Below are 17502 nucleotides of genomic sequence, written 5' to 3' on the forward strand. Positions count from 1 at the left end.
ATATACACATTCTAGGGAAACCCTTTCACCCATACTCCAAAAACCACTCACCCATACCCTTTTGCTGCATCAAATTGATCTGAGAATAAGAGAAAGTAAAGAAGTTGATACCCTAATATGGGGAAAGAAGATCTTGGACTTGAAATCACAGAGCTGAGATTGGGTCTACCCGATGTGGGGAACAAGAAGAACAAGAGGGTGTTTTCGGAGATTGATGAGGTTGGAGATGAGAACAGCTCCTCCGGCGGTGGCCACCGGAAAATGGAGAAGAAGAATGAGGTGGTGGGGTGGCCTCCGGTGTGCTCTTACAGGAAGAAGAAGAGTGTGAAGGAAGGTTCAAAAATGTACGTGAAGGTTAGCATGGATGGTGCTCCTTTCTTGCGGAAAATGGATCTGGCTGTGCACAAGCGATACTCCGATTTAGCCTTCGCTTTGGAGAACCTCTTTGGTTGCTATGGAATGGGTCAGTTTCTCTTCCAAAACCATCTTCATCATATCTCTCTTTACATGTTACCTTGATTAAATTTACTCAACAATTACAACCATGCAAACATATATATATATATATAGGAATAGCATATGATATAGATGAAAAGAGAAATACTAACATCAGTCTCTCTAATTCAAAAATCATAGAGAAAAGATAGGAAAATCATAAAATCTACACTACAAATAAATAAATTTATTAAATAACAACTAAAATTAAAAAAAAATAAATTAGTCATTATATTAATTAAATTACATATTATTTTAGAGATTAAAACTTACTTTATGTAAATGATTTTTATTACTTATAAAAATTTATAAAATAATTTTTAAATTGATATTAAATTAACTATCAGGATTTTAGCTACTAATATTTAAATTTTAAATTAATTTGAATTATTTTTACTAATGTTTAAATTTTAAATTAGTTTGAATTATTTTTAAAAACTAATTTAGAATCTAAAACATTAATAACTAAAAACTTGGTAATTAATGGTTAGATACCAATTTAAAAATTGTTTTATAAATTTTTATTAATAATAGAAAATATTTTAGATATTAATAATTTTTTAATTTTTAAAATGATTTTTAATTTAGTATAATAGAAATTAATTGTTTTAATTTTTAAAATTAGTTACAAATTAATAAAAAAATTATAGTTATGAAATTTTGAATAAACTTTTTACTAACAGAGTGATTTGTTGTTTTCAATGAACTTCATTCTCTGCAAAATCACACGTTGAATTGTATATTATGCTGCTTTGAATATATGATTGTACTAATTTTGAAGAGAAGATGAATTCAAATCCCAATTACCCCCTTCTCCCAAGAAAACGAACTTTTTTACATCCCATCATGAAAAGGTTTTTGCAATTAGATTTCCACGCAGAAACATAAGAATAAGTCTTACTACTAAACTATAATGAACTTTTCAAAAGTCCCCAACATGATATATCCTTGTTGTTCTTGATGAGTCAACATTGGCATCGATCTTCATCTTTTGTAACTTCTATTTTTAAGAACAACACGTTTTGATGAGATAGGTTTATAGGGTCTTCGTGAACTAAATAACAATTAGCACAATCTAAGATTATGTTTATTTTCAAAAATAACAGAGTTAACTGATTCTTGAAGATCTCACATCGATTAGATTATAACATTTCATAATATATAATATACGAATAGATATAAATTTTTTTATATAAATTGATTTGATGAAGTTGAGTTAGACTTAAGTCAACTTCTTAATATGGTACTAGAGTCATTTAAAACTTATCCTAACGAATTTTGATAGATTTATACACACAAAAGAATAAAAACATTTTTTTTCATTTTCTACCTACAACTTTCTTATAAATAGATTTTCTCATGCATCAATATTATGGTGTAGAACATAAAAATGATGAGGAATCTTTCATTTAAATAATTGTCCTAGAAAGAATGGGTATGAGTAAAATAATTTGGAACAAAGAGACAGAAGGACAAAGTGGGTGACCAAATAGTATATAATAATTATACATTCTACCTTATTACGTGATGGCGTGCAGGTGGTGTATGCATAAAGTTGAACTGCTCTTTTCATGAAACTAAAAATTGATCAAGAACAATAAATTTAAATTATGCATAAATTAATGATGATTAGCACTCAATTAGGAATGGGATAAAAGGGAACCAGATCCAGAAGCAAAAAATAATAATGATGATTAGCAAAAATTAATAGTTGTTTAGTGGAATATGTTGGCAGTGGAAGCATTGCAGAATGCAGAGAAGAGTGAACACGTTCCCATTTATGAGGACAAAGATGGTGACTGGATGCTCGTTGGAGATGTCCCATGGGAGTAAGTACTTTTTCCCCCATTAATTACCCACCTTTTATTTTATATTTTTTATTATATTTTTCAGAGAAAAATAATTTCTTTATAAGTTGGTTGAATTTTTACATATTATCTTTGAATAATTGAATATGTATTAGAAGAAAATCACTAAAAAAATTAATTTTAGAAATTAAATATAATTAATTACTATATTAATTAAATTAGATATTATTTTAAAGATTAAAAAAATTATTGGTATCTAAAGTAATTTCTATTATTTATAAAATTTATAAATTAGATTTTGTTATCTAATTAATTACTAAGGTTTTAGTTATTTTTTTTATCAGTAAAAAAATAAATAAATAAATAAGAATTACTTAATAAATGATTCAACCTCTATACATGACAACTACTTCACTCAAAAGAAAGAGTCAATAACCTAAAATCAACCAAAGAAGACACTTAAATAAGATTTTAGTTATTAATTACTTTAGATTTTAAAGTTGGTAGTTAAAATTCTCAGTATCAAATTTAGATGTTGTTGGAGATCCCGACTAGAGATTATAATCTTTCATTGTATATAAGTAGGTGCAAACCTCACTTCATTGAGTTGATTTTATGAGGTTGAGTTAGGCTTAAAGTTCACTTTGTAATATAGTATCAGAGCCATTTCGATAGATACCAATAATTTAAAATCAATTTTGTTTATAGTAATATACGTATAATTTCATTGAATACAGTTTTTTAATCAAACTTTAGATTAATTAAGTTAAAGAACACATACCAGTATCTTGCTCATATGTTTCACTCAAAAAAGCATCATTATTAGTCTAATTTGAAGAGAGAAAGGCTTATTGTAGAACTGATTTCAAGAATTATAGTTGTATGAAGGTTTTACTATTAGTTTAGGGTTTGTGTGTGGTAAAACTTGATGTGTTTGTGAGAGAAAAGTGATAATGGTGTAACATAGGAATGAAGTAAACCAGAAGCAGAAACACTTTCATTTACTGTTGCAGAATCAGCTTTCCGTGTTTTCTGAACCAACCCACGCCAACCATCATTCCATCTTTGAAAACCATGCGTGCTAAGGAAATTTCGTTCACACACTCTGAATTAATCTTAGGTTTAGTTACCTCTTAAGTACTTAATTAATTATCAGAAATGCATGCATACATGGTGGACAATCCAATAAATTCAAACTTTTTTTTTATCGACAATAAAACATAAATGACTATGAATCATTTTAGAGGTGGTTTAACTCTTATACAAAACATAAATCTTAAGTCTTTCTCACCTAAATCAAACCATTCTGCTAGACGTCTATAAACAACCCATTTGACTGAATCAGAGAATTCACCTGAAAAAAAAAATCAATAAATCATCTTCATACAAATCAGAAGGTTAAGACACCAGTTAGAAAAGGAGAAAAACTGTTATGTAAGTTGTCCCAAATATACATTTAAACAACATATAAAACTATATTAAGAAGTGGACTTTAAGTTTAACTTAACTTTAAATCAATTCAAAGTGTTGTGTAAATTGTTTTAGAAATAGATCTAAATAATATATAAAACCAAATTGTATTAAGAAGTGAATTTTAAGCTTAACTCAACTTTATAAAATCGATTTATAAGATGAAGTTTGTATCCAGTTATATACTATGATGAGTTCTTCGTATGATATCAATAAGTTGTCCCAAAAGATTGAAACACTAATAAGGTTGGAAAAATCGTTTAATCAATTTGTTGTAGGAGTTATTAAGATTGAAAACTTGACATGAACAATTTGTAGTTTTGGGTGAGACGAGCATATGAGAAAAGTTAATGCAGGAAAGTGAAAAATGGACAATTTGATATTGTTGTGATATTGAGGATATATGTTGGACCCCATATAGCCGACATGCGTGAATCCCTCCTTATAATGTTGAGCATCAAATTAGGATGTGACCTACCCTCAAAAGACCAAAACCCATTATTGTTATGGGATACATCAAAACAAAGGAGAGAAAAAAAAAGTTCCTAGTTGGCAACATTTCCAAGAATGATCTAATGTCCCATGATAATGATGATGATTTAGCCATGGTTTTACATTTTATAGAAATATAGTAATTTTGTATTTTTTTATATTAAAAAGTCAATTTTAACCGATTTATAAGGTGGGGTTTGTATCTATTTATATACTATGAAGTGTGTGAAGGAGGTTAAAGTCAATGTTTGATCTTGAATTTTCTCAAAGTCTCGTAGTAGGTTGTTCACTTATCCTAATTGGTTTTTGGATCCTTTGACTTGCATGTGATTGGTTTTTTTATGCTCTTGTTGACTTTTTGTTTTTGTTAGTATCTTTGATTTTGTCTGTTTGGTATGTGTTTCTTGAGAGGTAGAAGGAGGTTAAAGTGTAATTTGTATAAGGGTTAGATCATTTCTGAAGTGGTTCATATTTATTAATTTTTTATTATTGATAAAAAAACTTATATACTATGAAATGTTTTAATCTCTAATCGATATGGATCAAGAAAGAAACATGTAGTGTTAGACTTATGTGTGTTTAATGATGAACAGAATGTTTGTGGAGTCATGCAAGAGGCTGAGGATTATGAAGAGAGCAGATGCAAAGGGGTTTGGTTTGCAACCAAAAGGATCTTTAAAGGGATTCATAGAAAGCGTGGGAAAGTGAAAGATTAATGTTGTTGTGCAACTTTTGATGATGATGAATCAAAATTTATGTTATGGTTTTCTTAGATTTGAGAAAGCATCTTTTTAGTTTGATATATGAATCAAACTTTTGTTTATGTTAATCAAGTGTTAATGGATAACATCAATAGGGAAAACTCATCGTTTTAGATTAATCATTTCTCTTGTTTCTTCTATTGCATACAACTTATTGTATCACTAAATCTTTTTGCTACTCATTCCAATTTCTTAATTACTTCATTTCAATTTATTATTCTTTTTCTATTTTTTAAATGTTGACATTTATAGTAAACAGCCATATCAAGTTTTTTTTTTCTTTTTGCACAAATTTATAGTAAACTTATTATTTAAATTCATTTATATTTTTGTTTATTCACCTAGGAAAGAGACTAATATAAAAGAATTTAGATAATTGTGTGAAAAGATAAAAAAAAAAATCCAACTTCAACAATGTTGTGCATTACGAGTATTTAGTTGGTTATTTTTAACTAAAATATCAATAAATTGATTACTAATAATTTGTTCAAATAAATAATTTTCCTTTTTTTACTGATTTAATAGATTTACTTCTTATAATAATATCTCTCCTTACAAAAACTATTTCATAAGAATTGTTGATAAATTGAAGGGAAGTCTAGTTCTTAAGAAAATAATGAAAGGAAGCATTTTGATGATGATAAATGGGATAAAATTCTAGAATGTAGTATAGATAGTATTTATGTGCTAGTTAAAAAATAAACATATAATTGCTATGTGTTTTGAAAAAAAAAAAAGAGCTTGTTTTTTTTATTTCTTTAGCTCTGTAAATATTTTTAAAAAATATTTTATTTTTATTTTCAAAATCATTTATAAAAATATAATTATTTTATTTTCACAATTTTTATACAGATCTTAAAATAAATAAATAAATAAATAAGTGATATTCTTACATTTATTTATAAAAAAAAAATCATACAAAATAGGCCCTTAAATGTACATTTATTATTTAAATTGAAATTAACATTTTGGAAAACATTGTTTATGATACTCTTGTAGTAAAAGGATAAGGATTAAGTCTAAAACACTCTATGATTCTGCAGCCATATTCCATTAAGTTAAATTCACATTTTCAATAGTTAACAAAAAAAATTAAAAAAATAGAGTATTTGGAGTGTCCCATACTTAAAAACACAAAAAAACATATAACATATCACATTAAACAAATCTTTTTCATAAATCTTTCGGATTATTCAATTTCCTAATTTACCAAAACACTGAAATCATAATAGAAAATTCAAACTAAAACCAAATAAAACTCGGATGCAGAGACAACAGGAGGTTTGCCTAGAAGCAGTCACCTTTGAAAGAGTGCGTAATAGCTTACTGATCGAGCGCTCTTGCATCAAAGATGAATAGGGTTGAGCGATCTGTTGCTTTGAGATGTCAAATTGAATCAGTAGAGGAGTGTTCCGCCTTAGATAGAAGGACCCACACAAGCAGTGTTGGACAAAGCGAAAGCAAAAATGTCGACTTGGGTATAACACACATTTGTGAGCATCCAATGCCTGGAAAACCCAAGAATTTCTCCGCAAGGTTCGTTCACGAAGGATGAATCAGAACCTAAGATCAGACCGAAAGACATAATCGATGAACAAGAGGTAAATATTTTTGTACTACCCTTTGTTAGTCCCAAAAAAACCCTCCCACATTTATTTGGATCACCACCCATATTTTATTGTTAAACTTTAATTAAGATAAAACTCCTATGCTCACAAATTTTCACTCAGTCAAGTTATTATTCCACCAAAATGAAGAAACCTTATCCAATATGTCTAAAATTTGGTGCAGGATCTCAAGGATCAGCTTTAAAATTACTACTAAGGGTATCTTCCATCTAAAATCATTGTGATATGCTTAAAAGAATAAATTTAAAGAGTGAGTGTGGGCCTTGGTCAAAATTTTCTGAATCCTAGGCAGTACCCTTTTACGGCCCAATAGAACAAAAGATGGAAAAACTATTCCCAAACAGTACCAACCATTAATCAATTTCAAAAAAAATTATATATATATACTATCATATTAGACATTATCGTGAAACTTCACATCTCAACTGACACTTCAAATAAATAAAAAAATATTATTATAAAAGAATACAAGAAAATATGATACATGTATAATCTATATCTATTAATAAATAATTATAAGAAAACAACATTTTCAAATTCATTATTAAAAAAATTCTAATAAAATAAAATAGTAAAATGAGGAGCATTGTATGGTGGTAGGAACCACCACACAAAATCTCTCTCATGGAAACTGAAAGGCAGCAAGTACCAACCATGACTCCATTACAGTTTCTTGTTTCACTCTTTTGAAGGCAATAAAGAGACAACATCATTCTTAATACACCACAAACATGTGAGAGGTTTCACTCTTATTGTAAAAAAAAACACATTATTATAAGGAGACATTTCATTACTCTCACTAATTAAATATTAATCACCACTAAATACATTAAGAAAATGTAACTAAAACAAAATGCTTTATTAATTTTTTATATTAAAAAAATCATTTAGTAACAAATACCAAGTAATTAACCCGTTAGATATTATTTTATAAATTAAATAATTATTAATACTTAAAAATAATTTTTATTATTAATAAAAAATTTAAAAATAATTATAGTAGTTAGTGTCTGATTTGATATTAATATAAACAATATTTTATAAATTTTTATTAATAATAAAAAATTATTTTAAATACTAATAATTTTTTAATTTTTAATTTAGTTACTACAATAACTATTAATTATTTTTTACTTTTAAATTAGTTGTTATTAAATAATTTTTTTATAGTATTAATTGATTAAATATTTGATAAAGATTAATCATCGTGAATAGATACTTCACACTAATTAATATCTCATAAAGAATACATTTTGTCTGTCTAACAGCATCTTCTGCCCAAAAATTTGGGCAGGGTATTAAGGAGGAAAGAAAAGAGATTTTAATAAATAAAAAATTCATTTCTTATTAATTTTTTTTATAAAAGTTCAAAAGGTTAAACAATTATTTTCATTTAATTACTTTCCTCCAAATTTGGATAAAATCAAAGGGGAGAGATCTTTTATATTAACCTGAATAAACTATTCTTTAAGAGTCAGGTGAGTCAAAAAATATATATTTTAAATTAAATTAGGTTACCTTTAAATAACTAATTCTACATTTTATATGAATTTGAGTTTAGATTTGTACTAGGCTTATTTAAAATATTGTACAAAAATTCTATTGAATCGTAAAGAAAGTTTAAAATATCAACTTTCCGTAAATAAAATCAGTTTTTTAACTTATTTTCCCTTAACTTTATTAATATATTTGAAAATCAATATTACTTGACAAAAAAATCAATTCTTTTTCTAATCTTTATAAATTATATGTCTAATTCTCTCTGCATGAATATCTAACGGATTTAGAGTCAGTCAAAATTAAGATAGGAATCATTTTAATTAACAATTTTTATTTTATTTTATTTTTAATCTTTCCCTTCATTAATAATATATTATCTTAAAAAATATAAAATATAAGTCTTATCTTAAAATATTTTTTTCTAATAATTTATATCAAATTATTAAAAATTGGGTCTTGAAAATTTTGTAATTCCTGAACAATTAACTTCTTTTTCTAATTAAATGTAGGGTGTAAAGCGGGTGCAATCAAGGAAGTAGAGGATTCCGTATTATGGGCTGGGCTGGGCCTCAACGTGAAAAACTTAGGGTAGATTCAGTATTATGGGCTGGGCTGGGCCTCAACGTGAAAACTTAGAGTGGATTCAGTATTCTGGGCTGGACTGGGCCTCGATGTGAGCTGGACTGGGCTGGACTGGACAGGACAAGTCAGCCCACATTACCTACAAAATATATATATATATAGTTTTATATTTTCATTATTATATAATTAAAAAATATTTAATTAATACTTCAAGTTATTTTCTATCTATATTAAACATAATAAAATATATAGAATTTACCAATAAAGTAATTCTCTTTCACTCAAATATTCAAAGAAAATCCAAATTTGAAACTCTAAACAAGTGCATTTTCATATTCAAATTATTGTTATTATGAAAAAAATGCCTTCATTAATTAAAACAGTGTTTGTAAGTTAAAAAGTTGTCTTGCACAATTCTAACCTTAAAACCTTACTAGAAGAAAAACCATTCATTAACATTTGAATTTTTTTGTAAAAATAAAAATTTCTACATAAATTACATGACAATAATATTATGTGAAATTAGAAGTTTCACATTAGATTCAAAGCTTGCTGTTACATTTCTTGTGTTCTTACTCTGAGATTCTAGATACAAAAGACTGTTAACATTTCTTAGCAAGGTTAACTAATCATAGAATGATACACAGAGAAGTTGATGGTATCTGCATTCGATACACAGAGAAGTGGGATTACAATCTCGAAATGCATTTATCACATGTATCATGGGAAGGAGTTCTTTGAGACCTGGACCTAAAAGAAGGTGGAGTAGTCCTTGGTATCTTCTAGGTAATAATAAAGCATGTAAGGTGCAAGACATTGGGATCTATCAGATTTAAGATATTTGACAAGCGATAGATGTTGCAAGAAATGAGGTACATTCCAAAGCTCAAAAAGAATCTTTTGTCAATCAGTATGTTTGATCATATTGGTTGAACAAGGTGTGATAAAGATTCCAAGGGCAATGTCAAGAGTTGTTAAAGGGAAGAAAAAGAATGGTCTATACATCTTAAACAGTTCAACAGTAATCACACATGCATTATGGCTAGTCAAACGATGTAGTAAAAGGCAAAGTTGTGACATCTGAGTTGGGACGTGGTGGAGTTGGAGATGCAGAACCTGCTAAGATGTGATAAGATGGAGGGGCTCAAGTTTTGTGATCACTATAGGGGTGGCAATATGGGCTGGCCTGTCCCACATAGATCCGCCACACATTTAGTCTGCAAAATGCGGGCCGGATTGGCTCATCCCGCACAAGGAGTGCTAGCTCTTTTCGCTCATCCTACAGATGTGTTTACAAAATCATTGTCAAGATCGAGGTTCAAACAGTGGTTGGAGTGGATTTCAGTTGAGGATAAAGGAAGATGATCCTAAGAGCTCCTCCATGATTTCAAGTCAAAGTGGAGAATTGTGATAATTTTCTCTAAATCCCGTTCATCGGACAATCTGCTGAAAAGCTCAATTAGACAATTGGAATATCTGATGGGAAGGAGTAGAAGACCGTCTAATGGGAGGGAGTAGAAGACTATCTAGTAGTTGTGTGACAGACCATCTAATGCAGGCATTATTAAGCTTAGTTGTGTGAACAATTTTCTGTTATTCACGTAGTTTAAGTTCTATATATAAAAACTATTATAAATAAAGATAGTGCATTGTATCTCATGATGACTCTATGTTATTGTTATGAATCCAATGGTAATAATTTAATATTCTTAATTATCCCAAATACATAGTGAGAGGACTGAGGCAGTCCAAGGTCATCACTGCAACATATGATTTCACAATGTTTAAGTCATTATGCCTCATCTAGGGGTTCTAGTCCTACATTAGACTGCTCATAAGTAATCTACATACAGAAACATAATATATTTGTTGTGTACATATCAGACAGCTTAGCATTTAATGTACATAATATCTCAGGGATAAATGAATGGTAGTTGAAGGGAAGATTACATTAGGAAGGGTTTTTGCTGTGTACAATGCATATCAGTTAGGAGTCCCCTGCATTGGCTGGTCAATCATCTTTGTCTTCAGAACAAAGTTTCAAGCAGTTTTGGTGAAGACAAAGCTGCTACACATTTGAACTGGTACAAAGAAATCCATTATGAACATCATGCAAGTAAACAGTAAAAAGGTCTTGCTCAGAAGAGTTATATTTGTATAAATGTTGGGAAAGAAGTGTTTATATCATCTATACCTTATCTTGTCTATACTTTGTGCGAATGGCAGTTAGAGGGCAATCATCAGTATTCAGCTGCAGGTCTTGCAATGCAAGAACTGTGGTTTTCAAATCTGATGCTTTGTAACTGGCATAGTGTTGAAGAGTTGGATTCTGCAATAAAGAATGAGTGTGATTCATGCTAGCTAGGTTCCTTTACATAACTTCACATGTAAGGGAAATATGAATGAAAGGACTAACCCATGGGTGGTTTGACTGATCCAGTGTCCACCGGGCAAGAAATACAGCTGATGCAGCAATGATAGAGGGGAGGAAATTCAAGAAACCATAGTCCATAAGTGTTATTTCAGCTAGGTAATTGGCCAGGTACTCTAATTCAAGGCTAGGGTCCTGCACATTTTTTAGCAGGTAAGTAAGTAGGTGGTTAGTAGTACTCAACCAAATGATTTGGCAGCATTGCCCCAAGAAAATGTTTTCACCTCGTATGAAGCTTGTGCTGCCCGAAGAAACCTCCTAAGAACCAAGAATGCAAAAGGACAATTGCATTAAGAATCTCTCAATAATGCATTGAAATTCTCTTATATGATCTTTTCATTCTTTTGTATGGATATATTAATGATTTGATGATAAAAATGTCAAAAAGTACCTGAGAAATGTTTTTATGGTGGGAGCAAACAGTTGATATTCAGAAGACTTCAACACTTGACTCTCCATTTTCAGTACCTGTCCATTCACATTATTTAACAATTGCTAAGAGTCCAAAAATAATTTTCTTAATCTTCTAGAATACTATTGCATGATCATAATACCAACATACAGAATCCGTAGTTTTAGAGTTTGAAAAGTCAGAATATGATTTTTAAGAGTGATTGTGTATCGGTGTGTGTAGTTTTCAATTTTTATTTGATTCAAACTTCAGTTTAAGTTTCTACATGAAAAACTATAGTTTCACGTTATTGTCCTTAGAGCATTTATTGAAGAAACGTGACATACCTCAGCTTTGGTGTATGTATTGTCAGTAATGAAGCAGAAATCTTCAATGCGTGGGGCGTTAATTTCTTCATACTTCCTTCAATCACAAAAAGCATATAACAAAAGAAATGTTTCAAAATTCATTACAATTTTACAATAACACAAATTTTCCAATATCTACATTCCATCTTTCAGCCTAAGCTGAATTATCAAGGTCTTAAACAATGACCATTCATTAACACCAAGACCAATTCAACTAAATATTTCAGTTCAAACATCCTTATATCATGAATGTAATTACACATGTTCAGTTCAAGAATAAGACTGACAGGACACGATGTCAACTTCATTGAATTTGAGAACTTACGAGGCAATTAGCATGCAGGTGATACCAAGTAGCTGAAGTCTCTGTCTTTCAATGTAGTTTTTGGAGAGGAACCAATCTATGAGGTACACAGTGAGGTAAAGAGTGTCTGTAACCAATTTGTATTCCTCTGAAACCTGAAAAAAAAATATAGTAGTTCATAATAGAACTTGGTCTCTGAACAACACAAAAAGTTTCCCAGTGCTTGCTCTTCATGGATTTTTTTTTTATTTTAAAACCCCATCTATATTTTTTCAAGACCACAACCTATGTAACACAGACACGACATATGTAACACAGATACTGACATGACACGAAACATTTTGACGCATATTCAACTGCATGCTTTTTAATCAATCCTATATTCTTATTCATGTCATTCATCACCTTCACTTTCTTATTGCTTCATTCCTAAACTGAATGTTGTGCCACTTTGTCTTGGGGCATTATCAACCCCATCTTGGAAAATTGTAACCTCACTTTATGTTGAATGCCAAGTAACTCTTATTTATAAGCAAAGATCCTCATTTTTTTTTTCATATTACCACTTCATTATTATCCTATCTGTAACACTCAGTTGTCTGTGTCATATACCACTAAACGGTTTGTAATTATATTAGAAAAGTAATTGAACCAAACCTCTACAAGCCAATCAACCAGTATTCCACGCATGCTTTGAGTGATATCTTGCTGCACCGTCTCCATAAAATTAGGATAAGGCCTTCTTGCAAGCTGAAACGAAAAATATCTGACAAACAAATTAAGACAGGAAACAAAATCTAAGAGAGGCAGATGACATAAAGGTAATGGTAATTCTGCAATTCATTTGATAGGACCATTAGAGACTAGGAATCCCAGTATCCCACAATGTTTTCAATATAGAACATAGGCTTTAACATGTATATTCCCAAATTTATACCAACCTTTTTGCTTATTCAGATCAAGGTAATTTAAAACCAACTACCCAGTTCAGCATTTTATCAGCATCCATTGTGATAATAGTTGGATGCTGCTCAGTAATAGACATGATAATGACAAAGGAAAACACTTCAATACAAAAAGCGGCTGATTGTTAGGGGGTAATCAAAAAGCTAAAGAAACCAAGTTCACAATTATTCTTGGCTCTATAAACTTAAGTTGTGTTTTCAATGAAAGATCCAGTGTCCTAGTCATGGATGCAAACATTTAACATTCAAATCTATTCAAATTGGATGCGTAATCATCTAGAAGACATGCTCCCAATCAGAGGTATTGGGGTGACTATTTCTACTTATCAGCACACCATTAATGCGATGAGTGGAACACTGATCTTCTAATACTAAAAGGCTCTTGTTCTTTACACCTTTGAAATCAATACTTAAATCCTCAACATGGAAAAGCTGGCAGAAATAGTTAGACATTTGCTTGCTTTCAAAGCTACCAGAGTTGACAAGAAAATAAGATCATATGGTAAAGATATGACTACTGTATACAAATGACATTAAATTTATGGCACAAACCTCAGCAACACGCATGGTGTCATAGATATCAGCTGCATAGAGGCTGCACAATTGAGGATCTCCAAGATCATCGTCTATGCTAGTGACTTCTTGATCCTTCAACGCAGTCAAAACTTTCGAAACGTTATCTTTCTTGTCTGCAAAATAATTGTATATGCATGTCAATAGTGATGAATATAAATCTGAGAGCATGAAAAAAAGTCAACTAAGAAATTATTTCTTTTATTAAGGTCGACAAATTCAAAAACCAAGTGAAAAGCCTTATAAAACATATGATGACAGTTTATGGCCAGTTGAATGCTTCCATGCAACAATTGATTATAATATTAAGAGGAAACAAATAATCTTAAAATTTCTCTGTACCAACGAGTTGGATTCTCACGAAAATTTATAGGCCAGCTGCTGTAGCAATAATTTGCAGTCTTATATGAACTCACTTCATGTAAAGGAGTATAACAGAAAAGATAAAAATGCTACATTTGATTTTAAAATTAGGTTCACTACCAAATGCCTGTCTCATTTTGTTGATAAAGCAAATATCATTTTTTTATGACATTATTGTCTCACTAGACATTTGCTTGAACACCACGATAAACAATCTCAGACATGAGAAACTGTTGATAGTCCTTTAAGAAACTAAAGTACAAACAAAGTATGAGTCCTATGAGTACTTGAGTAATGCATAATTAAACCTTTCTTCTGAGAAATCATAGGCTGAGCAGATATTCCAGACATCTGACTTTCAGGCAGTCTAACATCCATGTTACACTCATTGGAACTTGACCGTAGAAGTTCTTTGGTTTCCAAATTATTTGAGCACATAGTATCTTCTGATTTCAATGCTGCTTCCTGTAAACTCTTTGCTTTGGAGTCAGCTTGAAATTGCAGTGACTCCACATCAACAGAAGAAACCACCTTGGACACATTAATTTGACTAGCCTTAGACAGCTTTCTTTTCTTAGCCTGTCAATGACAAAAAAACTCAATGTTAAGTGAGAGGCTTGAGAATAACTTTCCATGAATGTTACATTAATCCAGCAACAAATTTCAAGAAAGAAAGCAAACAGTGAACAACGAGAGATAGAATTTTAAATAAAACATTTTCTTGCTCTAAAAGGTTGGGGCTTTGTCATGAAAAAAACCTGAATTTTATTTGGGTTGAAACAACTCTCGTACGTATTTTCACAGCAAACATTAGTAACATCATGAAGAACAGTCCTCTTTTTACGTGGAACACATGTATTATCAGAAGCTGCTCTTTTTGAATTGACTCCGGATAACTGCTTCTGATTTCGTTGTGCTCTCTCTTTCAAAGGGGGTAGCTGTCCTGATGAGCAATGAGCAGCAGCTCGAGCCCGTGTCATTCGACCAGTTTGCGCCCCAGTTTTCAGTGTAACACTGCTTTCTTTCTTCATCTCTGCAAAGATTCTGAGCTGCAGGAAGAAGTATAATCTTGGTGTGTTGTCAACCCTGCAACAAAAAAGACCGAATCATACGAAAGCAAAGCATCTGGGATAATTCTAATGTTTATTGTTTCTCATCACATGCAACATTTTGTACTGGATCAGCAACTTCACATCAAGAAAACAAACTTTCAAAAACTCTCTACAAAATTTAGTAATTTCCTGGTGGACATAGTCCATGTTTTCAATGCAGAGTGAGTGATCAAATTTGTAGATTGTTGGTTATTGGAAATCAAGCATACAATTGGCACACATTGAGTAAGTAGCAAGATATTTGAATGACATTCAAAGTTCAATCAAGCTTAAAGAGAATTTAGCATAAAAACTGCGTAGTAACAAAGAAAACAAGAAGTCCACAAATCAAACTTCTCCGCTTTGCAGGAGAACAGGTTAGCATAAGGTCTTGGTGAGGCGAAAAAACTCACTGTCTAAATGGGGAAAGAACGTTAAAAGATTTTACTGACAATAGTGAACTTATGAGATCAGGAACTAATTTATGGTTTCATCACGCTAACTCAACTTGTTTCGTGAACTCTGTGTAGAGGAAACATCAATTGAAGTTTCTTAGCGTGCCCAAAAGAACATCTTGTCAAGAAAGAAATTTAGGAAAATAAAAATGTTTACTGCACACCCACTCCGCTGAAAGATTCAATTGTTTAAGAAAGAAAGAAATGCAAGTTGAAGCAGAAAATGTGCAGTGTTCATCAAAGTTTTGAACAGCTAAGAGGGAATAAAAAGAAACCCAACAGCAATTTGTCAGTAAAATGGTGTACAAAAGGGAAAAAGATATTCTTCTCCGAGTGGATATTACAAAAAAAAAAACTATCTTTGTCAGTGTAAATCAACATTCCAAAACCTCAACAAGTTCAAAAGCTTCAGCACAAACCAAGCCAATCTTAAATCAAAACGTTCTGTGTTTCCTTTAAGTTCACATGGATTTGCCCTTTTGAAAATCATACAAATGGGCCCTCTATTCTTCACAGAAAAACAATCAAAACTCAATCTTTGCATTAATGCAGTCTTCTTTAAGACACCCTCTTACAGACCCAACACAAGGATAAACAGAAACCCAAAAGCAACATTACCAACACAACAGACTCGTGTATCTTCAAAGAAGTGACATTGTAAAAGACAAGACAAAAAGAACACACAAAAAAACTGATGGTCTGTTTCAGCAGCAATGCAAGAAGAATGACCTGGTCTATCTTGCAAGCTCCACCACCTCCATAGAGAGAGGAGCTCACAGACAGAGAGAGAAAAAGAAAGGGTTCTTCCAAGGCTTTCTTGGGAGGAGCTTCGGACAAAGGAAGAGAGACTGAGCGGGATGTGGTTGTTTAAAATCTTGGTGAAACTATGCAGGAAAAAAAGGGAAAGGTTAAAAATTTATTAATGATGATAAAGATTGTTTCTGAAGAAATAATAATATAATATATGTGGCTCAGTGCCATTGCATTGTTGACTATTGACTCAAAAGTGAAAGCCAGTTTCATCACACAAGAGTGACAACAACTGAATGAGTGATGCTTTTCTGTTTTTGTTTTATTTATCTCAAAAGTAAATATTTAAACTGCTATCCCAAAAGTTTCATCTGCATAAATTCTTAAAAAAATCATCCATTTACATATATAAATATAAATATATCACATACCCATTTTTTAAAAATATCTTTTTTATGTGATAGTAGATTTGTAAAAAAAAATAAAATTATTTAATATAAAATATTATGAATTTTCTAAGTAAACTCAAAGTTGAGTGTTTACTTTTAATAATAATAATCTTAGATTTATGGTAACATACTAGGATGGCTTGCGAGATCTGGTCGTGTGAGGTAAATTACTTTTATACCCTTTGCGTTACAACTATTGGGTGTCGACAGACACTGATGTTTACCCTTTGTTTTGAATTAAGGGAAAGGGTAGTTTGGTAATTGAGGGGTTTAGGTTAAGCATTAACTTTGTCAAATTGGTTGGAGGGTGGGTTCCTTAAAAGTTGAAACTGAATTAACATATAGCCATGACATGTGGATTTTTGTAGGGCACTTTTCTAGTGATCTGTGAACTTTGAACCTACAATATTTATGGCTCTATTAGTTTAAAAGAAATAAACAATTAAGAAGTTGGAGTTATTGATTCAAAAGCAACAGTTACAACCTCATCAAATTCATATCATTTCATGTTTATGAGTAGTGTTTCAAAAAATATTAAATTTAATTTATTAAATGCCATTAATGATTTTTTTAAACTAATTTAATGATATTTTCAAGTTAAGAAATGACTTTTCATAAAATTATTT

At 30.6% G+C, this 17502-nt stretch overlaps 2 protein-coding genes across 3 annotated transcripts; one reads left to right on the top strand and one right to left on the bottom strand.

Annotated features, from left to right (window-relative positions):
• Positions 1-5145, top strand: LOC137819728 (auxin-induced protein 22A). The gene is made up of 3 exons (XM_068623678.1): positions 1-463; positions 2231-2324; positions 4859-5145. Exons 1-3 carry the CDS (start codon positions 118-120, stop codon positions 4971-4973), a joined length of 555 nt encoding a protein of 184 aa, XP_068479779.1. The 5' UTR covers positions 1-117; the 3' UTR covers positions 4974-5145.
• A 5263-nt stretch (positions 5146-10408) lies between these two features.
• LOC137819136 (cyclin-A2-4) lies at positions 10409-16567 on the bottom strand. Of its 2 annotated transcripts, none has more exons than XM_068622898.1 (12): positions 16407-16567; positions 14890-15217; positions 14440-14710; positions 13748-13884; positions 12888-12980; positions 12252-12385; positions 11906-11981; positions 11559-11635; positions 11392-11425; positions 11153-11302; positions 10931-11065; positions 10409-10817 (listed from the first exon to the last, which is right to left on the bottom strand). In XM_068622898.1, exons 2-12 carry the CDS (start codon positions 15160-15162, stop codon positions 10764-10766), a joined length of 1434 nt encoding a protein of 477 aa, XP_068478999.1. In that variant the 5' UTR covers positions 15163-15217; positions 16407-16567; the 3' UTR covers positions 10409-10763. The 2 variants fall into 2 exon arrangements, with proteins under 2 accessions (XP_068478999.1, XP_068479000.1); XM_068622899.1 differs by having other exon boundaries at positions 16296-16508.
• Between the last annotated feature and the right edge of the window lie 935 nt (positions 16568-17502).

Source organism: Phaseolus vulgaris, chromosome 10 (genome assembly GCF_000499845.2).
Source record: "Phaseolus vulgaris cultivar G19833 chromosome 10, P. vulgaris v2.0, whole genome shotgun sequence".
Lineage (NCBI taxonomy): Eukaryota > Viridiplantae > Streptophyta > Magnoliopsida > Fabales > Fabaceae > Phaseolus > Phaseolus vulgaris.

What these genes read in the sequence shown, in the direction of transcription:
- LOC137819728 (XM_068623678.1), top strand. Translation starts at nt 118, where the DNA reads ATGGGGAAAGAAGATCTTGGACTTGAAATCACAGAGCTGAGATTGGGT. An exon ending in CTTTGGTTGCTATGGAATGG is followed by an intron (nt 464 to 2,230) that starts GTCAGTTTCTCT and finishes ATATGTTGGCAG; the next exon opens with TGGAAGCATTGCAGAATGCA. An exon ending in GTTGGAGATGTCCCATGGGA is followed by an intron (nt 2,325 to 4,858) that starts GTAAGTACTTTT and finishes AATGATGAACAG; the next exon opens with AATGTTTGTGGAGTCATGCA.
- LOC137819136 (XM_068622898.1), bottom strand. Translation starts at nt 15,162, where the DNA reads ATGAAGAAAGAAAGCAGTGTTACACTGAAAACTGGGGCGCAAACTGGT. An exon ending in ATACATACACCAAAGCTGAG is followed by an intron (nt 11,636 to 11,905) that starts GTATGTCACGTT and finishes GTGAATGGACAG; the next exon opens with GTACTGAAAATGGAGAGTCA. An exon ending in CAAAGTATAGACAAGATAAG is followed by an intron (nt 10,818 to 10,930) that starts GTATAGATGATA and finishes TCTTTGTACCAG; the next exon opens with TTCAAATGTGTAGCAGCTTT.